Genomic DNA, 24,726 nt, shown 5'->3' on the forward strand with positions numbered 1-24,726 from the left:
TACAGAAAGTGGCTTCAAGGTGATCGACTTTTCAATGGTGTCGAAAACTGAGCCGCCTTACGGAGAGGCATAACCACCGAGGGATTTTAAAGGCTTAATAATTGCTATAGCAGAAGAAAAAGCCTCACAGCATATCTGCCCCGAAATAGTTTTTAAGAAGTTATTTTGTCAAGACGCAACGAAGGAGATAACGACGCAAGCATCAGAAAATCGAGCCGCAATTAGAAGTAAAATTATTGGACGGAAAAATTGCTTCAAAGTTAGCAAAAGATACAATCAGATGCTTGCAGGCGTAAGGTGGTGAAATTCACGAGATGTAACAAAAGTACGAGACTTAGAAGTCCAGGCCTACTGTCTACGTGGCCTTGGAAGGCAGTCGATTTGGAAGGATTTGAAGTCAACCTCGTACTCTTTGGTTTCACCGATTCGCTTTTTCCCCACCAAATGACAGAAGATGCATCCCTGAGATTCCACCGTAGAACAGGTAGAACAGGCCGGAAGGTTTTAATCAAGTGCGTGTTACTACATCCCGTAAGGGAGAGAGAATGACGTTGAATTCCACTCCTCGAATCCCTTCGGTGCGAGTTTGTGACAGAGGAGGTCGTGAGATTTAAGGCTACTCACTCTAGGGAGAACCGAAAGGCAGTGGCTGCAAATACTTGAGAAGACTGTCATTTTTTGGTGACAGCTAAAGTGAAGTCGCTCCTCCTTTTGGCCGCTTTTTAATGAAAAGGCTGCGAGATCTACTTAAACCACGCAAAGTGCCATTCAATGACAAGGCCGTAACCCGGCCTTTGTGAATCGAACCCTTTTGCCCGATTTACTACCAACACAAAGATTGGAAGAGTATTGGCACATTGGACATTTTGGAAGCCCTTGTCGATGCTAGGTGAAGGGCACAACCCAGTACTCCCATCAGACAGGCGAAAGGTGTTAGGCTCTCCAAAAGCGACCACTGTAGGTGGATAAACACACGCATCTCCTTCGAATCAGCTCAAAGAACGAAATGATTGACGATTGCTTAATCAAGTATGCTGTGCTATTATGACGGTTAACAGCTTGAAGAAGGCGATTCAAACCAAAAAATTGAGTCATGTCGTACGAGGGGAAAATCGGAGCCGATATTACAATAGAAGTGAGAGCAACTGCAGCATAAAGACCTGGGTTATCGTAATGCTCTAGACAACGGTGATGACGCTGAGGCAGCATGACTTCCTATTTGGAACCAGGTATGGACATTTTGGCACATTCGATATCAGGTTCCCGGGGGTAACATCGGTCATCACATCTTAGAAGCTCCCCCACCTCAGTAACAGAACCAACATTTGGATTGTCAAAGTGGTCACTTCAACTGATGATGCTCAAACGGTAGTTATTTTCAAAGAGGATCCGGCATCCACTTTATTGCTTCAAAATCAACCAATTTCTCCGCGACATACGAATTCGTACTAGTGATAAAGAGCACGTGTCACATTCACGGCGTTGATAGCAATGTTCCACGCTGAAATGATACATTCGAAATTAGACGACACGGCAGAGGGACGGCATTCACTTTGTCGTGTGACCGAACCACCAGCACGGCAGTCATGTGGAGTTGGATTGACAAAAAGAAAAACCAACCAAAAGGTACCATCAAGAACACGTCCAGCTGAAAGCCACATGACTCGGAGTCGCAGTTGAACGAATGAGGACGAGGTCAAAAATAGTAAACGCAAACAAGCACGAAAAACCCACACCACGGCTGTAGATGGGTTTCTAAATGGCATTTTGATTTCTACTGTTGGTCAAATCTGCCGCAAGTCAGCAAACCGAACGAAAGGTGGATCGCTTGACAAGTTTGTGAAAGTACGTTGTAGGCGAAAGTACTGCAGACCAATCCGACATAACCTATTTAAAAATAACATGTTCCCGAAATTTGGGAGTTGATCAAACTAGCCCTCGAGATGCGCCGCAAAAAAAGTGGTCTTGATTGTCCTTGACCAAAAGAAATTCGCATTGGGATGAACAACCATAATCATAAACACGGATGACGATTACAAAAGTGCATTTTAGCATAGATAGAGGGAAAAAAGAGAAGCAATGAAGCGGTACCGGCAGGACCTTAATCGCGGTTGGCACGATACCCTTCCATAAACCAACTAAGCGTGAGTGTTGATCAGACCCTTTACATTTTTAACAGACCGCTCTTTGGGTTCCGAGGACACATTCGGCGTCGAGTACCAGCAACAAGAAAGTGTTCCGTGATAAGAAGTGAACATCAAAAGTGTGATGGGTTGACTTTTGAAAAAGCGGCTGGTGACAGACAAAGTTAGTACGCAATGCACTTGCCAACTGACAATCAATTGATGGAAGCATAACGACATTGGGCGTTCGAAGACAGGCAGATTTACAACATTCCTTAAGGAAGGAAAACGAATGTCGGTCGCTGGGAGCGACTAGTGGACGACCATAGACAAGCCATTTGGTGTTGGCAAATTCAGAAGCCTTTTGGAGGTAGTACTATCATTGTTTTATGATTTTAGTTTAGTCCTGCAGTAAAATTTAGTGAAGGATTCCCAAAATCACTAAATCTGCGCATCAATGCAGGATAATTGGACGTAGACACTAGATGATTTGACTCAGGAGCTTCGGTACACTTCCAATGGGATTGACCACAGTCCGATTTGAAATATGGAAATCAGAAAAGAGTCGAAGACAGCCTCCAGCCTACCACGTTATGCCTCCACAGTTGTTTACGATATTCTGAGATTTACAAGAAACCTCAGGAGTAATCCAATCGCCAAAGAGGCAGTCATAAAGGAATGCTACCAAAATCCCCGCACTCTCCAAATGTGGAGAGAGGCGGTGTCAAAAAAGGCTTTTCTGAACTCCTTGTGCCGAAAATTAAATCTTTCGAGCAAGAAAATCGACAAAAAATTGCGATTTTACAAATAAACCAACTACGGATGGTATGTGCCGCCACAGTGCTGGCAATTACTCAGTTGCCTCCAAAATTCCAACGTCTCGCAAGCTTGGGTCGGAATAGACACTCCTTCCGAGAGCCCCCTTACAGAACATTCAACACTTGTCATGGACATTTTAAGGACAAGGGAAAAAGGAGACCGTTATGAAAGTAGCAAGTGGGATGACAAATTAGCTACCCGGACAGCTATGGAAGGAAGGCGCCTCCCATGAAACCCTGGTTTAGACCGTTTCAAGATCAACTGACCGGATTCTTTTCCGCAAATATCACCCACAGATTTCGAAAGCCTCAAAGGCGAGCCGAGGGCCGAAAGAGCAGGGATGTCCGATTTCTAAACACCGAATTCTAGGCATAAAAGAGTGCTCTGGGATTTCCTATTCAGACTAATCAAGTTATTTAAAAATTTCGATTGCTCCAAGTACAAGAATAAGGAAAAAAAGGTCAATTTATCGGGAACGTTAGTAAAAAAACATGGTCGATCAATCATTTGTCACGCCAATCTCAACAATAAAATCTACAAAAAAAAATGAGTTTCGGAATCTCCAATCAGAGAACAGGGTTTTGGGGAGATCGACAGGACTTTTTGGGAGGAAAATAGCCAAAACAGCCGCACACATCATCACCTGCGACTCAGAAGCTTCACTGGCGCTACAGCTGGAGCGGTTGATCATCTGCCAAGCTATTCAAACATCTTTAGTGCTTCACCTGGAATTCCTGATTCCAACTGCTCTTTTCACCTAAATACTTATCCTTACCCAGACTATCCAAACATCCGAAGGAAAAAGTGAGATAAAGTCCCGCCTTTGAAAGTCATACGCCCTACTTTCTTAAAAATCGGACGCGAAAGTTATTAAAATAGTTGAACTACGAAAGGATTGCCCTATGTCCACTATCATCCGGGGCCTAGAGCTGCTAAAACCGTGACTTAAGCATTGAGACAGCAGCTATATTTGAGTCAGTGGGATAAAACGCCCTTTGTAGTCCTTTCGTTAAAAAATACTATGTTTATTGAAGAATTTGGACCCTGTTGGACACAAAAAAAAACAGCCGAAACCGTACAGTTCTTGATTAATCGACTTGCAAGTAAGGTGATTTACGATTTAACGTAGCTTCGAAAATAACTCTAGCGGTACCACAAGGACGGATGTTGCTCCTCCGTTGAAGTAGATAGACATATTCAAACTGCGACCAAAATAAACATTTCCTTTGAAACTCCTCGCTTAAGAATTCAAATACCCAGTATGAGAAACTCGAGGTAAACAAGCTGAATGGAACGGGCCTTTGAAACCCTTTGCTCCGATTCGGCGGAGTTTTAAGAAGGCACGACATTACACAACCAGTGAACCAGGTGACTCACTGTCAAAAGTGTCGTCACCAACACTGCCGGAGTCGCGAATTCGTTTGAGTATCTCCAACACTCGGATATCTGCCGCCGTGTGATGAGGTGCAGGATCTAGCTCATCACGGACACGTCGTGGCTGGCCGGAGGGCTGCTGTTGAATCGGCGCCAGCTGACCGGATCCTGTTGCCGTGGTGGCCGCGACGGGTCCACCACCGACAGCCGTCGTCGTTGGCGTCACCTTGACATCGACACCTGTCACTGCGGATTTCGTCTCCTCACCTCTGAGCATTACAGCCTCAAAATTTGCAACACCTGTAGGGAAGAGGGGAGGGACGATAGTCCGGTTAGCACGTCGAACGAGAAGAATTGGATCCAATGATCGCTTGACATTCATGTGAACCGACGCATTGGGGGCGAGTGCGCAACCGGTACCGATTGGGTAACGAGTGCATTGGTTAAAAGCTACTAGATCGGATGAATCGAGCAAAATCAAGAGGAGAGCAGGGAAGACTTTGATGGGATAAAAAAAGCTGGATGAAATGAGTTTTGTGCGATGTGGATGCACAAGATTTGCATTAAATTCAGTGAAATTTTAGGAGATGAACATCGAATAGAGAGTAAGTTCAAGGCATCTGGTTCAGAAAAAAAATGTGAGGAAACGGTTGTGAGAATGCAAAGGACAAGCTGATGAAATCAAGTACCAAATCAAGCAGTGCTCTAGAGTTAATCTGTCTCTACTGATTAGATGAGGCGGTGGGCCAATCAAAACGAAAACCTTAACGAAACGAAAAACTTAAAATCGCAGAATTCTGGAATGAACAGGCATGACAGAAAACTGCTAGACTAAAATTTCGAGTCACAGACTCAGCTGAATCGAAGGTAGAACAAATTTTTGGGGTCACAAATTGTTTTAGCAACAATGACTCACTAGAACTCGGTCTGACACAACATTGGGTAGAACAAAAGATCGCACGAGAAATTCGCTAGAATAGTGGCGATAAGCCATACTGCATCACACACACACACACACAAAGTTCACTTGTAAAGGAAAAGAGTTGACTGAAAAGGAGTTGGATCACTTGGCAACCACGTGGACCAACAAATGCGCAGCCGATCATCGACTGACCGTAGTGGGTGCATTTGAAACCGAAGAGACAACCCCACCCAGTAGACAACAATCGGCCCTGTGAAGCGGTGAAGGGAGGAAAACAAGGAGTCAGAGGAACCAGTACCTTTGAGAGCAAAAACCAAGCTCAATCGGTAGTAGCCGCTGGGATCAACCAGGGGCATTTGCCTTCGGTTGGAAGCAGTGATTGAATAGTTTCAACCAAGTAGGTGTCAGATTTGAGTGGCGTTCTAACCACCAGTAGTTCAAATGGCATCACGAAGGGGAGACTTTTTCGCTAAGACATAAAAACTGGCTAAAAAAGTGTTATTTTAGGGACTTTTTGCAAGATAAAAGGATGCTCCAAGTAACAGCATGAAGTGGAGCTTTCAAACTTGCAAGATGAGAGATATGGGATGGCTGGAGATTCAATTAGCTCCAGCAAGGCGAAATTCACATGTGATCAAACGAGTGAGTAAAAGCCTGGGAGTATCCAAGCTTGAAGAAAGAAAAGGCTGACCTAGTGACAGGGGCTGTTTCCAAGGTAGTAGCTTATACTCAAAAATTTGGGAATAAGAGGTACAAACGTCCCCGAAGTTTCCGTGCACGACGGGTAAACAAACCGTTCTTGGAATTGAAAAATAAGAGCAAGGCGCTTGCAGGTGAAGTAAATCCTCGCTGAAAATGTCCGCGTCAATTGTTTCAGGGAGAGAAAAACAAAAAACAAGCAACTGGATTTATCAAAGGGAGAAATTCATGTTGTGTTCAGGCCTTCTGTTACAATTAAATCGAGTTCACCAAGGTCCACATTTCAACACAGGCATAAGCTGGTGAGGAGCTTCCACAGTCCAGCCGGACCACTCATTCCAACGGATCAAAATGCAGTCTCTACGAGGATTAAGTGGAAAGAGCAGTGAAAACATAAAGACGCATGAATAACCTGGTCGGTGGGCTTACCGAAGAAAAATCCACAATTCAAAAGACACTCGAAATGCCATTTACCAATCCCTGGGACGTTGAAACTTGTGAAGTCGGCAAAAAGATGTGTGGGAATGTGATTCGCATTATCATTACACAGAGAATTTACCCCTTGAAAGAACATTTGCTCAGGAAATTCTACGCTTTGAAATGACCAATTTAATCGAGTGCTTTGAGGCTGGTAAAAACAACTCGTGGGAGAAAGAAGTAAAGAATACCACCAAAAGGGAATTTGGCGCTTTCAAACATTACCATGAAACTCTTCCCTTTGAACTCACAACCAAGCCAGTCAGCCATCAGTATAGGAGCTTCAAGCCCTAGAACAAGCTTCTGAAACCCTTAAATCGCATCCTGAAAAATGATACTACTTGGAACCCCCCATTTCCCCTCCTTCAGCCACTGGGAGCACGGATACAAAACGAAAAACAGCAGATTTTGCGATATCATTCAATACTGAATCACTAGCGATCACAGGAATTAAGAAATTGAAAACGTTTCGTTTTAACCAAGAGCTCAAACAAGTTTCAAACTGAGTAGTGCTGCAAATTTCATCGAAACTTTTTAGCTTAAGTAACTAAATCCGAAGTCCAAATTCGGAGCAAGTCACCGAAAACGAGGCCTTTTTTATGCCCTCCTTCCCACCAATCAGCCTTACCTCACAAAAAAAGCAAAGAAACAAGGAGTGAAATCAAACTCAAACAGCCGTCTTGATGGTTAAAGTTTACCCCTTAACCAAATTGCCAAGATGGTTTGACATGGGCAACCGCTGGAATTTGTAGTGAAAAGGCCACTTGAATCAGCACTCCCGTAATCACAAAGCTGGGTTTGAGAGTCAAAAAAGTGGCTTAGGGAGAAATTTAAGTACTACCACGAAAAATCTTGGCGATTAAGTCAGGCAAATTGGCATATAGGGTAGTCGTACGGATCAACTTCTTTTTCCACAAAGTACGAATCTCTTGAACAACACAGCACGTAACCTCGTTTACTCAACGCTCATGGGACGAAATCGTGCTGTAGAGATAGGATCTACCCAAACACGAAAAATAAGCCAGCTCCAAGAGGGAGTTGTCAAACGAGGACACAACCGACGCCCTGCTTCCCTCCTCCCCCCACCCCCTACCGGGCTTGTGAAAATCAATAGCACGGCGCGCATGGGTGTGAATCATTTGTCACTGTGTTTACCCCACCACCCCGTCTTTCACTTTTCGAGCGACGGGAGTGCGTGTGCTTGTTTGTGCGTGCCAGTGAGTGAATTAGTCATAGGGGCTGGCCTACAAAGCACGTGCGTGCCTGCCAATGACTCGTTCGGTGATTGGTCACCTCGGCTTTTTGATTCGACAACGAAGTCTGAAAGATAGAGCGGACACCACGCCAAAGTGGACGAGGGCCCGCCTCAGTGAATGAATGGGGCAGATTCTTGGGGTCGCAGAAACCGCTAAAGTGGATTGAGCAGTCAATACGCTACGGAGAATCGGAAAGTATGGGTGCTTGAAAGTGAACAACATTTCCCCAGTGATACAAACTATGTCTGTGAGTCCTTCTGCGAGTTTTAACAGTTATGGAAAGTGGAGCAGTCCAACAATTACACGGAGCAAGTACTCAACGTAACCAAATGAATTTTCGCATGGTAAGAAAGCGGTTGTTCTGAGACGGCCTTGATCGGCCAAAAGACGGCAAAAGTCGACCTAAGCCGAACTGCAAATAATGAAGAGGTAGAGTCCCCTACTTGGCCAAAAAACAAAGCACAAATGAAGGCCCTGGAATCGCACTCAACCAATGCGACAAAGTAATTGAGAGTTGAGAAATCCGCTGATAGGAGGGGGCTTAGCGAAAGTAGCTTTCGATTCAGTCGAGCTGTCTGGCAAGGACGAACCAAAGCCTCCGACCAATGAAATTCCAGGAGCTAAAAGATGACCAGTGCCGGCTACCATTACCTGAGAGAGCCTTCGATGGCTATCTATGACATCGACAGGAAAGGTTAATAGAGACTTCTCAGGCTATTAACAACTTTGCGCATTTTACTAGTAAGTGAGTCAAATCCGGTACATTACCATTACCTCAACAACAAGACGATCGATCAGTTCATAGGTAACGCAAAGTCAAACACCCAGTGGTTAAGGTGGAATGCGCCTTAATTCCAGCGAATCTATCAATTATAAAAACCGGTTTCAAGGCGTGGACCTTCAGCTAGTGCAATCACTGACTCGATCGACTAATTTTGAAACAAAAGGTGTAGCTCTTAACCGTTTATCGACTCACGGTTATAAAGGAAAAGGGGGGCCCATAATCTCCAGATTCCTATCGGTTCCTAAACAACGAAAGTCCAGTTGGTTCAGAAACTAAGGAAGCACAACAACCAAATTCCATGTTGATAAAAAGAAATTAAGGAGATTAGAGTCGGGGCTAATCCATCCTTTCCAAAGGTATACAATGCAGCTTTGAGGTACCCGACAAACTAAGCATGCCCAGAGCATTGGGAAGAAACTTATACTCAGTAGCGCCAGATTACGAAAGAGTTCAGCAAAGCAGTGTTTGCATCTTGAAAAAAAAAAAAAACAAGACTAAGAAGGGAGCTATTTTAGCCTGGTTTCCCAAAAAGTCAAGAATTGAACGGCTCAAATGCTTTAATTTGAAGGATCAAAAGGGAGCAAAACTGTACGAACAAAGGCTCTGAGAAGTTCCTACATCATTAGGAATTGAATCATAAGAACGAAATAAACTCAGGGTTTGGCTGCACAAAACTTCCAACTTCCTCAATGAGACAAGCCAGCTACAGATGGTGGAAAATGCATTCCGTGGGGTCTAGACAAATCAAGCAGTTAAAGGCACGCTAATCGCAAAAAAGCCTCAAGAATCTACGCCTAAGATAATATTGGTGGATTAGCAACGCGTGGACAGCCAGCCTCAGTTTCTAAGCCCTCGATGACGAGTCGGTGACCTGGCCGACATGATGGGCAGAGGTGAGCGGAGGAAAGCCGGACTTTTATTGAGCACTTATGTGGCCTACCCACATTGACCTTACCCTCATCCGCAAATCAGGACAAAGCGAATAGTCGCCTTCATGCATGACAAATCACAACTGTCCTTGAACTCGCTTCATTGACTTGACGATCATAATCGATCAGGGGAGTCACACAGATCGCAGCCAACATATGATGAGTTCACGTGCTCAAAATGTGACGCATAGTTAGAAAATTAGCCAGGCAGCAGCGTTTCTGGTTAAATCAAATAAAAAGTATTTGGATTTGAGTTAATTCATTGAAAGGGGTAGCCAAAATGCTAATGTAGGGAGGGGGACAACTCTGGAACCTCAATCAAGGGGAATAAAATCACGAGAGCAAATTATCCTTTACTGAAATGAAATAAGTAGACGGTCGCCATATGTCGCAAAAGAGGTCGAAAGGTTACGCCAACTCAGCTCTACGACTAATGAATTCAACAGGCATTAACACCACAAAATCATTCTCACCTTCACTTTCCTCACCAAAAAAGGCCAAAGTAGTTTTGCAAAAGTGAAGAGAGACAAGTAGATGAGAGGGTAGTTTGAGAACAACAGTATTGATTATTTTCTCGCCGGCAATTAAACTAAAACACAATTTTATTACACTTTTTGACAGGCGGTAATAAAACCGACTTAAACCTCACAGGTTGACTCACCCCAAGTTCCAAAACCCCGGTTTACGCGATCGATTTTCTTCGCCCTTAATGTGAGGCGTAGACAGCAGCTCAAGTATCGACTTCCTTATCGATCGAACCGCGAGAATTTTGAGACCGACGGAAGCCTCTTGATCAATAATGCATGCCTGGGGTAGGAATTTACATCTCTACCCCTCAACACGAAGAGCAAGCATGCCTTGCTCAAACGATCGATATTTGAACTCGCTTGAGTTCACGACCGAAATAGAGGCGCCAAGTCGAAATGCATGGCGCAGTGACCTAACAGATCGATGACAGATGCGCGAGGGCCCATTTGCAGGATGAGGTTAGAATGAGGACGCTTTGGGGATCACTAATCCATTGCGTGTGCATGCGCGCGCGAGATGTGGTTTTTCAAAAAGCCCAACACAAACACACGTCTGAACAATGTGTGTACACATTAGCACGCGAGAATGAATGAAACTGAGCGAATCGATAATTACTAAGAGGGCACACAAAATGCAGCTGCCAAGTTGTTTTCGCGCGTTATACAAACCACACACATATAAGGCATGCGCACTAGCGCAAACAACAATCAATGCGAGGCCAATTGACCAGTCACACAAACGCGCTTACATACGTACGCACGTACGCACACACTAGCACGTCCGCACGCGCTTGTTCCGGGTATACATCGATTTTTCCAGTAAGCGCACGCGCGCACTTTAGTTGGCTCGCGCATGAAAATACGCACACGTCTATTATTGATCGATCTTTGATGTGCACGCACGCGCGCGCGCACGAGCGAACGACGCAAGAGAGCGCACGTCTATGTGCGCATGCCTGAATGAATGATTAGGCACGCGCGCTCAGGCACGACTGAGGGGAGACACGTGCGCACCACTGACACCTCGCACACGCACGCGCGCGAACAGACATCATTATTGATCATCGATTAGAATGCCAGCGAGAAATAGACGCTAGTTAGCGAGGCGCGGTGGTAGAGACGCTAGGCTGCTAATATGGGAACGCCTCGTGCCTTTGCAATTGGCAGCAATGTGACTACTACGGCTAATCAATAATGAGACCACTAGGCATCGCCACCTCGATTGCTCTATTTGTCATGCTGGGTGTGCGCAGTGTACCGGCGCGTCCAGTGTATGCGCGCTTGCCACGAAAACAGAGTAGTGGAGAGAGAGGGAGAAAAATCGATTTTAATCATGCATGGCAGTGCGACATCCGTAGTCGCATTATCGACCGAAATGCGTCACAGGCTTAATATCGATTATTTAAAGCTCACACAACCGCAACTTTATTGACTGAAGTCGTAGCATTTGAAGAGAGTCATCATGCAGCCCTTCCGCAGATCACGCAAGCTGAATGCGACCGCTTTTTTGCCTCGAAGACAGCGCAGGCCGAGGCGATCGATACAGTCGATGGGGCGGCGGGACAATCGCACTGGCGTGACGAGGACATTTAAATGGCTTCAAAATTGGACCATCTCCCTCCCCCCCCCCCTCCCTTACCGTGTTCTCCCCCTTACTACCATCATTTTGTCTCCAGCCTCTCGTATGGCAGATGTCATGACTCATACCGCGAGAAGCAGTTTAGCCAATCGGACATCGATAATGGAGAGCTGCTCATTGTTTGGACGAGGGTACATTTAAAAGGCTAGTCAGAGGGTTGGTTGGATAAAAATAATATTTTACTTGCGCTGGAAGCCTGGAAATAGCGGAACTGACATCGGTCAATGCTCAAATGCTCAAGGGGGCATCCGCGTTCTCAAGCTAGTACATCAAGTCCAAAAAATTAGATGCAAGAGAGGTATTAAGCAGTTGCGGTCCTGCATATAGCGCTACTGACCAGAGGGGGTTTTGCAGGAGGTTAAAATACTTGGATAGTGTTGAGATGAAGACGCTGCAGCGTATACCATGCAACAGTAACCTCGATGCATAAGTTGCTCACCCTCAAGCAGCGTGCAGAGGTACCGAGCTACATGACCGGGTTTTGGTGGAATTAAGGCCGAAGAAGCCGAATAAGCGAGTCTTAACTCAAATACGCGAAAAAAATTTAAGAGTCACGCTCCGATGCATGTAAAATCGTGACTTTACTTGGGTAGATCTGGTGTTTAAAGGCGCTGAATGCCTTGCCTGAAGCGATAAGAACTTTGGGGAGACAATGAGCTAAGGAACGGGAGAGCAAGGCATTTGATGAGCATGGCGTAAATGAAGAAAAGCAAATGACAAAAATGAAGCGCATTTATCACATGAAAGGGAACCAATAGTTGAGAAGAGTGAGCAAAATAACGGTAATTAATCAAGACTAGCCGCGACAAACATCAAAGATGGATTATCATGTATGTCTGCAGGATGTGCAAACAATACCTGATTATTCAAAGTTTAGCAATCAGGTGCTAGGCAGAATTTAAACGATGCGCTTTTATGCACGTGATTGTCAAATTCGATGCACTTGTCCATAAAAACCCAAATCAATTTTGGATTTAACATTAGAAAAGGGAACTGAGTAACACCTAAGAAATACCTTAGGATTAAGGGCTGTGTGAAACACCAATCTAAACGAGTAAGCCAGACCCAGCGAGAAGGTGGATTTAACTTTGGCGAAAAAAGAAAAAGGGCGCTGACAATTAAGAACTGAACAAAATACTCACGTGGACGTCCAGGTACCTTCAAATAGATGAGTCTAAAAAGAAAGAACGTTATTTCAAAAAGAAAGACAGCTGCAATCATATGAAAAGAAAAAGAATGGAAAAAACGACAAATTTATCTACAATGACTAGAAGCGCAGGCATTGGTGACACATGAAGGGGGATTGTAAGTAGCCACGAAAGCGAAGTAGCGTAAAGCTACTGATCGACAAGAGAAGAATGTGAGCAAACTGAAAAACACTAATATATCCACATCGTAATTTTACTTGACATACACAAGGGGAAAAAGGAAGAAGCCAGTTTTGATCACGTGACGGGCGTAAACTCGACTAATATCAACAACGTGCATGAATGTAGTCGACAAAGGAATGGCTCGAAGAACAGCGAGAAGTAAAGGAAAAGGATACCTTTTGCAGTTATTGATGAGGAGGAAATTGAGAGCACACAAAAGACCAAACTTGCACAGGAACCTCTCAACCGGTCACGAAATCATATACACAGAAAGCTCTAACTCGGCGGTTACTCACCAAAAGGCATTAAACAAATTTCAAGGTTACAAATATCTTTTTTTAATGACTTTATTAAAATATTATAGCAAAACAAGTTTTGCAGCTATATGAATGTAAATGATTCAACAATGCACTAAGGTAGGGGCTATGTTAGCATTTGCACCGCTTACAGACACCAATCCTTTTAAGACGCTTGGAATTGAGGCAATTATGTGGAACTGCAAAATCACATGCTTAAAACTAATAAAATTGCAATTTTTTTATTTAAAACTGTTTTATCATGCATGGCTTGTTACACATTTAGCCATCTTACAGGAGTTAGGCGCTTATAATTGATCGTGAGGCAGCCAGGTCCTGCAGATAAAGATAAACTCAAAAGTTGTTCCGTTTAAAAGCAGAACCAAATAAACACAAATAATAAACGTTACTAAAAGTTAAATCTCAGCAATCCCAGTAGTAGCGAAAACTAGTGTGACATCCTGAGTCCTCCCTGAAGACGAAAGAAGACAATACTTGGACGGAATATGCATATGAGCTACAGAGGAGGTTTCACAACTACCTGCATAGCTTAAAGGTTAGTCAACTTGTCGTGGTACAACAATTGAGCTAGAAGTGGATCTTCACTAAAATCGATGGATAAATAACTATAGCATTGGATAACGCCTTACCTCTTTTGAGCGTCGCTCCCGGGCGCTATCCATGATCAACCTCCAGCGTCAGCCACCACAATATAGTCGGCGCTGTAAGAAAACACCCTTAATTTGGCCATGCCAGTCATCAAATTGCCATGCGACTGAGGAGATAATTGACCGCAACGTCACCGTCCCCTCTTAGTAACTTAGCTGTATCTAAAGTCTAGGAAATGGATTCAGGAACGAGAAATTGTGCTAGCTACTACATGAGTTTATAGATGAAAGTAAGAACATTGGCCCAAAAGTAGATCTGTGTAGGGGAAAATGAGATTTACCACAAAACTGTGGGGAAATGTTTCGCGTCTGTTCCTCCCTGTCGCGCTGTTCAGACTTCGGGTCTGCTCGGCTATATCTATTGCACTCTGTTCGGCTAGTAAGAAAATAAAAAGGTACCGTAAAGTCATGTTATTAACAGATTTTTACAGGTACCTTAGGAAAAGTCTGTGACAAAACTCTCAGATAGTTCACGGCTATTGTCACTACAATCGTTAACAGCTTTTCTGTAGAACACGGGACTGGGATGGATGTTAGTAGGATACGCCAATTTTGGATCTTTTGTTCAGAGCCATCATATTCTTTTATCCGTAGCACGCGCGCTTCTTTCGCCCAGCTAAGTTTTATCACCCAGCAGTGAGAATCGGACGACATGTCCCTGAGGATCGGGTTTGCTCTCCACTGCCACCAATGTAGCGTGGTGTAGTGGGCAAGTCAATGGTGGCTCCTCACCAAGACCGACAGATAACTATCTGTCTATCTAAAAAATTAAGGTAAAAAGGGAAAAATACTGCAAAATCCCACTAAGCAGTAACAGCTTGAGCAGAAGATACTGCTACAAACTACACAAGGACTAAATAGGAGCATTTTAAGTGTCATTTCATTCTTCAGTACTGCAAAGTAGTGATAGCAGTTACGATTTTCAAAAGCTTTTAGCAAGCACTAACCTACAGAATTGGGTTTCAAAAAATACGTGATATTTTGTTCATTAATTAGGTTGTAATATGCCCCATTTAGCTAAGTTTAGGTAGATTTACGAGGTCTGAACAGTTTTTAGAAAAATGGTAATATACATGCGATTTAATGGTGCTTTCATTCGCTATTTTGTTAACAGAGCCAGTAAGGTTCCTCGTCATTGTAGTTTCTCTGGTTGCACTATTCTTCGGGCCATCTTAGCAACCCCAAATGCTTGCTCATGTAAATATATACGTATCCTGCCTAGATGCTGTGCCTTGCCTAGTCTTTAGGAAAGTCTTAAGAGGCCACAAATACGAAATTTTGTAATACTATGAGAAACAAGTATTGTTGCTGTACAGGTGTTTCCATTTTCATTTTTAAAATATTAATTAGGTACTTTGACAGCAAGTTTGGGTCACTGCTTTTTTAATCTTTCATTAGATTTAGATGTGTTTATTTTAATCACTTCTATGACCTACGCCTAAACGAGAGTTTTTAAAATCTGCTGACCCGGGTCAGGTGGTGTGAATGGGAGGTTATTAACTATGAGCTCAGAAACGGAACACTCTGGACACGCAACCAAGAGTATTCTTAAGCCAAAGCATGAGCTTAACAGTAGGTTTTTTATTTAGTCTGCTTTGATCAAACGTTTTTTGTTTAATGTTGCACAAATTTTCGTGGTTTTAACTTGTATTTACAACGGCTGCCTTTGAACTATGTATTGCCACAGGCATTAATGCCTACAGCTTATGCATTCTAGTGCGATTATTCTGTTCTTTTATCTCTACTGTCTAATAATGAGGGTCTGGCAACTTTAAGGTTTTGTGTCCATGGTTTTTTTCCAGCGTTCTGTTTGCTCATAAGTTGACATGATGTCTTTATTCTATGTTAGCACCACGACATTTAATTATTTGTGTCACTTCCTTTACACTCTAAGTGGAACAGTTATAAAAATACAAACGCATTAGCAAAATTAAATTTGTGATTACTTTGTGTAGAGTAGTGACGACAAATAACTGATTCTTATTTCTTACTTGGTCTTTATTGACAATTTAAAACCAACTGCTTTTAATACACAAAAGTGCAAGCAAAATAAATTGAGTTTTGGCTTTCTTTGAGTCAAGTGGGGTCACCCTTTTTTAAGGCAAAGTTTTTACGAAGTCCAAATAGATAAAGTGCCTTTTTAAACAACAGCTTTTAATCAGTTTCGTTTTGAATTTAGAACACTTTTGCCTGCCATCATAGCTGAAATAAAACACTTCTTTCTTTTACAACTCTGTCTAGACACGTACTGTGTAAGTCGTTAATCACGTAAGGTGGGTTTTTACAACCACGATACAGAATTTAGTTCCTACTATTTTTAATGGGTTGAAAGTCCTATTTTTTTTCTTTGAATTTGCTTCATCGTAATGAAGCACAAACCATCACGCGATGAGCGCACATAGAGGAGTGTCCAAGTTTAATAATGGGGAGGGCTAACATATTATAGTGGGACGGAAAAAATTTGTTATTGGTGTCCAGCTTCGCCATTTAATCTGATTAACATGCGTTTTTTCCTTTTGCATAGATGGCTCTACTAGCCGAAGGAAAAACTTAAATGAGTGAATAGACAAACCCAAAAACTGCCTTTCTTGTTTAGCTTTGTTTGAAGAAAATGAACCTTCAAGTCACTCTGTTTGTTTGTTAATCTTTTGGCTTGAAGTAGTCAAAGAGAGCTTAATCCTTGCACTTCACAGTAAATGGAATCTTTTGCATGCCCATGTGTGAGGAATTTTCACATTTTTTAATATTTTTTTTCCCTTGACAAGTGGCTAACAAAACATAAAACACTTTTTTTACACAGAGAGGAAGCAGTGACACAGCGTTTATGATCAACAAATACACTAACGTCAACCCTTTGTGTCCAAATAAGAGGTTTACAGATCAACAGATTTACCACCGTCAAGTTGAAGCTAATTTGCAACACTGTTTCTTATTACTTACCCTAGAGCAGCAGGAGAAGGCATGAGGAAAGATGTTATCGTGCGAAGCAACACTTACTTACTTACCACCCTTCCCTTACTTGCAATTAGAGAAAAGGAAGCTGCTTATTTTTGGCTAGGTCTTACAAATAAGGACGGAGGAGGAGGAAGAGGCAAAAGTCGCTGAGGCGGGGCATAAACTCCTTGGCTATTGCGTCTAGAAACACTGACTCAGCACCTCAACGTGAATTAAGTGTCCCAATTCAGAAGAAGTCGACCTCCCCTGGTGCTTGGAATCCTCCTTAGGACAAAAATACTGAGGCTGTAATTGGGATTGACAAAAGTGTAATGCCCTGGAGCTCTTCCTTAGGGCAAAAACCATTGAATGGCCATAAGTAGAGCCAAAGAGAGAGATAGTTTGTCCATAGCTCTGAACCCGTATAAATTCCGTATTTATCACGTAGGGATAAAAGATCAGGCTTTTATTACCAGCCATCATGAGCGGAGGGATTAACATCAACAGTGTGGTGAAGCTAAAACGGATCAGGTAATCACGGAGGACAGCTTCTGCTGTAACTACTTCCACCTCAGCATGCTCTCAACTTAAGGCCCCAGGATGATGTGTGGTTAATTTGTAGGATTAAAATCACCTTTAATAAGGAGCGATTTCTCCTCCTAGCCCACCATACAGTTTGTCAAATTTTTGAGAAGTATTTGGAGCACTACTTTGACCTCTTAAAAAAACAAAGGATTAAAGCCTTCAAATTCATTAAATGAGTCACCATAGTGAAATTTTGATGGAGTGACATCACTGGCATCAAATGAAGTGACTGACAAGGCATATACCACCACGCGGATCTGTCAAATCTCCCGCGATTCGTCGTCCCCTTTCCGAATGTGGCGCTTTGTTAGCAGTTCGCCAGCCCCCTTCCATGGTACTGGTAGAGTTCTTTCCACACCCGTAGGTCTTTCGGAAGAACTTAAGTGTTACAAAGGCATGCTAGAGGCCGCCCACCATCTGCTATTCTTCAAGTAACACAGGAATCGTTACGTTCTCCATTGTTCCCACTCGAAAGCAGGAAAAAGTTATTTTTATAGTTCTGCAGGCCGACTTTTTCACCAAATCACCTGAAAAAAAATACATAATTTTAAATCAATATCTTCAGTCTTGTAGAAAATGGAGGATTTGTAAACCCAACGGGACAGTAAATTCGGTAAGTTGGTTCCCAAGGCACAAGTAGAAGTTCATCAGTACCGCCACGGCGAGTTAATCCTACCATAAGAAGACCTTAACTAACGTAAATTTTAGTCCACGTCACTTCACAAATCATGCACAAAAGTTCGCCTTGTTTTAAATAAACTTCCTCCTTGTCACTCACCCCTCTTTTCTATATAACAGCATTGTCCTGGAGGCAGCATTGCTGCCAAGCCCACGGGGCGGATTACAGGCATCCGTCCCTTCTCCTCTTCCTATCTACAAGGTTCTTCCATCTTCCAATTCACCATTTTCTTGTTTAAATATGAATAATTGCAAAAGTTTAACTAGTTATTTCGCATCCAGTGTAGATAGATGTTTACCCGCGGCCTGCGAAACGGCCAGCTGGCTTCCGGTTCAGTGGATTTAATGCATCCCTCACCGTTTCCGTTGAGTTGAATTTTTTCCACCCCAATTTTGACTGCTTTTAAATTTTAAAAGGACTTATTGACGATTTTATTGCCTGAAAATCTTAAATTTTTTCCCCGTTTGATGGCTAGCTAGGTGGGAGCCTTCGATTTAAAGCGCCATTGCCCCACAAAATTGGAACGAAAGATACTTTTTGCATGGAATAGTTAAGTTTGGCACTTTTTAAACTTTCTCAAATTACTAGGTAAGCGAAAGGCAACAGCGTAGTGCCTTTCTACCGAAAGAGCCAAAAAATCCATGAAATGTGGATTTACCGTTGGTAGTCAAAATTCACGGGATTATTTTTCAACAACAACTATCATATTATCATCTTGACAGGATATGCTTTTGTTTTCAGTCAGACTGTCTTTCTTTTTTGTTCACCAACTTGATCACAAGATCTTTTTTTATTAGACAAGTTCGTTTCCCCTAGGAGGCATTAAAAATAGCGCTTGTTTTCTGCCAACAAATTACGCATTTGTTTATCTGAAGCAGTCCTCCACTCGCACATATATACGGACATACAAGATCAAGCGGGTGGCAATTTTGGTAGAATTTTCTCCTTCTGTACCTCCCATTCCATGCCTTGTTCGGCGCTAAATTACTGCAGAAGTGAATAAAAGTCGGCCAAGTAAACAAAGAACGGACGGACCAATAAAATTGCGCCACTTTGTTGACTGCAGCGCATGTAGCTGCGTTGATTGATGAGGTGTTCCCTCAACTGTGACAATTTTTGATCTGAGCGGCCTCTTTCTCGCTTTCTTGCTGGGGTTAATAAACCACGCATTTTAATGTAACCCAGTATTACTCCCGCATGGGGCGAAACGACACATCCAGGTGGGCCGGAAGGAGGAAGGGATTTTATGAGCTTCACGTTATGTAACGCTTGGAGGTACTCTCACCGTGCAAATTTTTTTCACACCCTATTCTCTAACAGTTTGCACAGGTCATAAAAAGCGGAAAAGGGGATTGAATTCCTTTTTCGTCTCAGAATTTTGCTTATTGTCACCTTCCTTGACCAAATGGCACGCCTAGTTTGGTCTCGAGGCTGAAAGAAAAAAGTAAAGTGTGAGAATAAAAACATTTTTTACTGGACACTCAGCCTTTTCTCTACTTTGACTGAGCCCTTTAATGCTCCTCGTTTCGTAAGTTTGGCTTTTGCAGTTGGCAGGAGAGGAAAATCCATTAGAATGACGCAAATGCAATTTAGATGGAAACGAACGTCTTTCGTTTGAATAAACTTTAAATTTAGAAAATAAATTAGTATGTTTTTAGGTATTCCATCAACTGAGAAGGATGTTGAAATTCGTCAGCATCATCTCCACCTCCCTTGTTTTCCAGCTAAATGCTAATTTTTCGATCCCGATTCTACCAGAATAGGAGGAGGAGACGGAGGGGGATGAACATTTGCTAGAATAAAAACGGAGATATTATTAATCCTTAAAGTTGCTTTTTCGCTGACAATAAAGTTGGCCGAGTCAGAGTGGGCGTATTGCGGTGAAATAGAACTGCCAACTTTTTTTCCGGAGTTAAGCGCTCAACCAATTAAAAACTTAAATTTTTCGACAATTTCTAAGTGCTGTTCATTCTTTCTCTGAAAAAAAAAGAATTGCTGCAAAACCTTTGTTTTTTGGTACTTTTTTCTTTAGTGAATCTCGGTGCGTACAATCTCTACACCAAACGGGCCAGTTTTAAAGACGACGGTGTGCTTCAACAATTCGTCACGGAAATGGCTGGTCAACCAATTATCTCGCCTCCTGTTCTGGAACAGGTAGGTCAAAAACAAACGATGGCTTTTTTGTTTTCTATTTCCTACTTTTCAAACGATGAAATGTCTCCAAGCTTTGAGTAGTTCCAGTCAGATGTTTGCGAGGGATGAAGGCAATCCACTAACATTAATCGCACCTCACAGAGCAGAACGATGAACATAACCTCTTTGATACTCTAAAAACTTGCTGGAAAATGGGCGCAATTAGTTGTCTGGCAAAGGCCAGTGGCCAGGGGTCAAGTTTCTCCACATTTAAGTCGGAGATCAGGTCTCCCACGGGGTTGCCTCATTTCAGATTCAGCAATGCTCACTAAAATGGAACCTGTCACTCAAACCGCTAACCAACGTATTAACTATTCACTTATTTTCTGCTTCAAATTCCTGCCTGTTAACATTCTCAGGCAGTGTCTGTTTGGTTACAGTGATGTCACGAGAGAATGAAATCTGCAAAAACGCTTTATGTTGCGTTACAAAGACGCCAAATTCACATGGTACGGGAAGCAAAAAGTCCGCTATTAAGTGTCAGTTTGTTTCCATGGTAAATGCAATCACCTGCCTGTTATTTTCCCATGAATGTAAGGCCATTATGCTCCGTTGCGCGACCGTTTTTTTGCCTCCGGGCATAACAAAAATGTCGATGGATGTCGTGGCTGAAAAGCATAAAAAAGTGTAATTTTAGCCTGAATGAGTCGCCTCTACTGTTGCGTGACAGTATGATAGGCGCTGTTCCCTTTTTATGGTGGAGAAGAAAATTCAGCGATTTAATAAATTTGACAAAAATGGGAGTAATTACTCCGCCATAAGGAAAGCAGTAGTTTGACGTTGTCAAAAGTCCCATTCCAAGGGTGTAATTTCACTGTCAATATCTTGGGGTTGTCATTGCTAAAAGATGAAGTGTTCCATTTCGTCTGTGATTTGATAAACTGAGTAAACCCTCTACAGGTCCATGGCCATACATAAAGGTCGATACTTCGTATCCCTCTTTTCGGTTTTACCTGTAAGGCAGGAATTATTTATGAGACGAACTTCTCTTGCATGCCACCTAGCTCTCCTACAGAAGGCCTCTCGGTCGAAAGGGGGGGGGGGGTGATTCCTATAATGTTTTATTCATTCCGCCGTAGGTGCTGAGCACAGCAGAATTTTTATTCCCTCCATAATCTCTGCTATTCATAGAAGACAATTTTAAGATTGGAGCTGAGTTGGAATATCATTAGCCTTTTTTTGTCAGACTAACTTATTTACTTAAAAGTTTAAGATACTTTGGAGCCTTGAAGCCTCTCCTTACAAAGCCACACCATTATGGTGGGAGATTGATTAACTTACAGGGGAGCAGGAGAGGTTGTAGGACTGACTGTGATAAGCAGACGTACAAGGTGAGGAGACTGAAAGTAGGCAGCCTACAAAATAACGCATGGTTGAGGAGAGATTTGCTTGGATAAGTACCACCTAAAGCGGCGTCAAGTTCTACAAGGCGCGTGCGCGTTCAGTGTCAATCGCTTCTCTCGTGGACACACGCTTCAAGAGCGAAATGCATTCTGGGTAATGCCTAAGACCAAGCAGTATCTCAGGCTTGAGTCCTCTTTGTTGTCCCACCTTTACACTCTCTCCACTGTTTTCACGTCAGTGTAGTGGATGTGTTGGGATCATTCACATCAAATGCCTTCTTTCTACCAGTTGAGGCATCGTAGTGAATCATCGAAAAGCGGAAATGACTTTCCTTTGGTCTAGGCTCTCCAATTCCGCCACCAATGCAGGTCTGACATTACACCCACGGATCTGGGAATTAGCGTCCAACAGAATCGAAGCGCTGGCAGCAGAGCTGGATGCCAGGAGCGAGGAGTTTAAAATCAGGAGGGAACGATGAAGCCACCGTGGTAGCATAAACGACTAAATTAAGTTAAAAAAGGTTGGAATAAGTGGGAAGATGCCTTCATTAGTGTCAAGTGGCTGAATCACCACTTGTACTTTTAAGCAGCACTTGCATTCATCCTTCTTCTCAATTTGCAAGCATTTAAAGTACACACCGCTTAGGCTTAAAAAAGGCGTTGCCAAGTTGTCAGAGTTGCCGTAAAATAACTATAAACTGCGAAGTTGCCCATCTTCAAGGAATTAGGGCATCAACGCGCAACAGAGACACAAGCCAGCGTACCGAGTCAGTACTGGCGGTACAGAGGCGAGGCGATGGCGTGACCCGAACCATTTAGCGGGCGAGTGACCGCGAGACATCAAATTATAAAAACAATTCTTTTTTCTACTGCAAGTCTTTTTACTTTTACGCATCAGCGTGATAATTTTTAGCCTGGGTCCCTTCGAAAGGAAAAATATGTTTTAAGTTAAATGTCAAGACAAGGCATGTGTAAACCTTCAACCGGCTGCACTGTTTGACAGCACCGTTCCACAGAGCAGGCACATCCCTCAAGCAGAAGGTTATCTTGTGTTTTTATGCCTATCGCTAAATGAAGTTGTGTTAAATGTAAATCAGAGGCAGTAAGGAGTGGGGTTAGCGTTCTCCGTTCCTCAGTCACCATCCCAACTACTTCAGTTGATTGTGAAACAAGCATCGTAAAGATAAGTGGAAAACCATCGATGCTGGAAAACCGTCGGCACAATCGCCTTCAGTGTATCTACACCATTCACCACCGACTATATCCCAGTTCATAGAACCAATGGTCTCGCAAACACCTCGCTGCTCCTCACCACTTGTGATTTTGATAATAACTAAGGTGAAATTTGTCTTCTAGGATGGACAATTTACAGTTGGTCACCTTCATTAGTCTCGAATCTTTTTGCTTCGTGCTCTTCACGCCTGATTCATAACACTTCCACAAATAGCATACTAACTGGTACTGTCGGAGTGTGCGTCATCCCACTTCACGTGTCAAGCAATGCATTCGAATACTGAGGCCTTTCTTGACTTCGATATGTGCGTGATTGTGGTTGCTCCTCGTCCAGAATGTGCCTCAGGACGGGCAAGAGGACGTGTAAACAGCGACAGGTCTCGCAAGCACAAAGGTAGCTAGGACATGACGACAGTGCACAATTAATTTAGGTTCCTGCATTGCATGTGTTTTGTGCACGGTCTAAATAAACTGGCTAGGACCCTTCAATGTAACCTCCCCGGTTCAATAGGTGCGCGTGCGTATGGAAGTGAGTGTGGATACGTGAAATGTGGATATGAATGCTTCTTGAAAGGTTGCTTTAATAGATGGGAGGATCGCACGGATCATAAGGACGGACGGTTGCATCGACATCACATCTGTTCAGCACATGAATGAGGACTTGTCTTTGAAATTACGTACCACTATTGTCGTTTTTACTGTCCCCATCATTTCGTAGATTGGATCTCGATATGCGCAAGTGCCCAAACTGTCATGAAGGACACAAATTAAAACAAATCGTTGTCACTTCAAGTCGTCGGTGGGGGCAGCGATGACAACATAAGAAATGTTTGGCATGATGATGACGACAAAATGTCTGTAAAGTGTTTTACACCTAGTAATGTGCGACAGCAGCTACTGGATGAGGAGCCAGTGAGGAGTACCTCCAAGTTTAGCTTCCTTTGACATCGCATTTGTGTCCCTCAATTTGACCGATTTTGATGGTTTAATTGGAAGCCACTTAAACTAATCACAATCTCGTTTTAACTCTAGCTTCATTCGCTGCTTCAATAGGGTCAGGAGACTTTTGGATGTTTAATACATGAAGTGGGAATACGGAAGATAAAGTGGAGTATATAAAGAGAAGATGGAAAGGAGTCCAGGTTGATGCATCATAGGGATAGACGAATGTGCGGATGGATGGATGTAGGGATAGGCGACAGTTGATTGAATGGAAAAGGATGCGATATTGGATAACAAGGCGACGTGTTCCTCTCGGAGGGCTCGATGCGCCTAACCGTAACGATTGTATAAGCAAGTTTGCTTACTGAATGTGTCCCTCTTGAAGCGTCAAACCACAAATCCTTCCGTATTGCTGCGCGAAAGCGGTCAATTTGTACCAACTTACTGCGCATCACCTTCAAGTGAGTGGAAAGGCGGAAGAAGCTGTGCTGATGCATGAGCCCGATTCCTGGAGCTGGACTTCCTAATAGACACATCCGCGTTCACTTCTAGAATCCATTTCTTTTTATCATACTCCATCTAGCCAAATCAAAAACATAAACTCGACAGAACATTCACGCCAAGGAGTCCAAATCCATTAAATTCTCAAAAGCGTCTAACTTACGCAAAGATGGAGAAGTGAGTGTTGCCAATCCATTCCTCTCGATTCAGCCATTGCTTCACGACTAGTCTGTCGTCCACCTTAAATGCTAGTATCCTCTGCCTTCTTGAGTTAAAGCATTCCTGTCTTCAATCTCAACATGAGATACCATTACTGCGGTTGCTCTTCCACCTTTCACTCCTTACCATGGCGCATTTCCTAGGATTTCTCTGTGAATGTAGCCCTTCTTCTGCCACATCGCTTGCAGTAAATGCCAACAAATCTCACCGTCGG

At 43.1% G+C, this 24,726-nt stretch overlaps 2 protein-coding genes across 2 annotated transcripts in view; both read right to left on the bottom strand. All coding sequences in view use genetic code 11, as the record gives it.

Annotated features, from left to right (window-relative positions):
• EGR_09138 (hypothetical protein) overlaps positions 1-675 on the bottom strand; it is a gene marked incomplete at both ends in the record, with an annotated part of 11,459 nt that extends 10,784 nt beyond the window's left edge. The window contains one exon of the mRNA XM_024498387.1: positions 625-675. Coding sequence (XP_024347209.1) covers positions 625-675 — 51 coding nt within the window. The remainder of the gene's footprint in view (positions 1-624) is intronic.
• A 2,788-nt stretch (positions 676-3,463) lies between these two features.
• EGR_09139 (hypothetical protein) overlaps positions 3,464-24,726 on the bottom strand; it is a gene marked incomplete at both ends in the record, with an annotated part of 22,313 nt that continues 1,050 nt past the window's right edge. Inside the window, 10 exons of the mRNA XM_024498388.1 lie at positions 3,464-3,476; positions 4,816-4,988; positions 6,803-6,926; positions 9,796-9,972; positions 13,212-13,300; positions 16,456-16,528; positions 16,575-16,651; positions 17,930-17,961; positions 19,579-19,704; positions 24,248-24,371. Coding sequence (XP_024347210.1) covers positions 3,464-3,476; positions 4,816-4,988; positions 6,803-6,926; positions 9,796-9,972; positions 13,212-13,300; positions 16,456-16,528; positions 16,575-16,651; positions 17,930-17,961; positions 19,579-19,704; positions 24,248-24,371 — 1,008 coding nt within the window. The remainder of the gene's footprint in view (positions 3,477-4,815; positions 4,989-6,802; positions 6,927-9,795; positions 9,973-13,211; positions 13,301-16,455; positions 16,529-16,574; positions 16,652-17,929; positions 17,962-19,578; positions 19,705-24,247; positions 24,372-24,726) is intronic.

The sequence above is a fragment of the Echinococcus granulosus genome, assembly GCF_000524195.1.
Source record: "Echinococcus granulosus chromosome Unknown EG_S00133, whole genome shotgun sequence".
Taxonomy (NCBI): Eukaryota; Metazoa; Platyhelminthes; class Cestoda; order Cyclophyllidea; family Taeniidae; genus Echinococcus; species Echinococcus granulosus.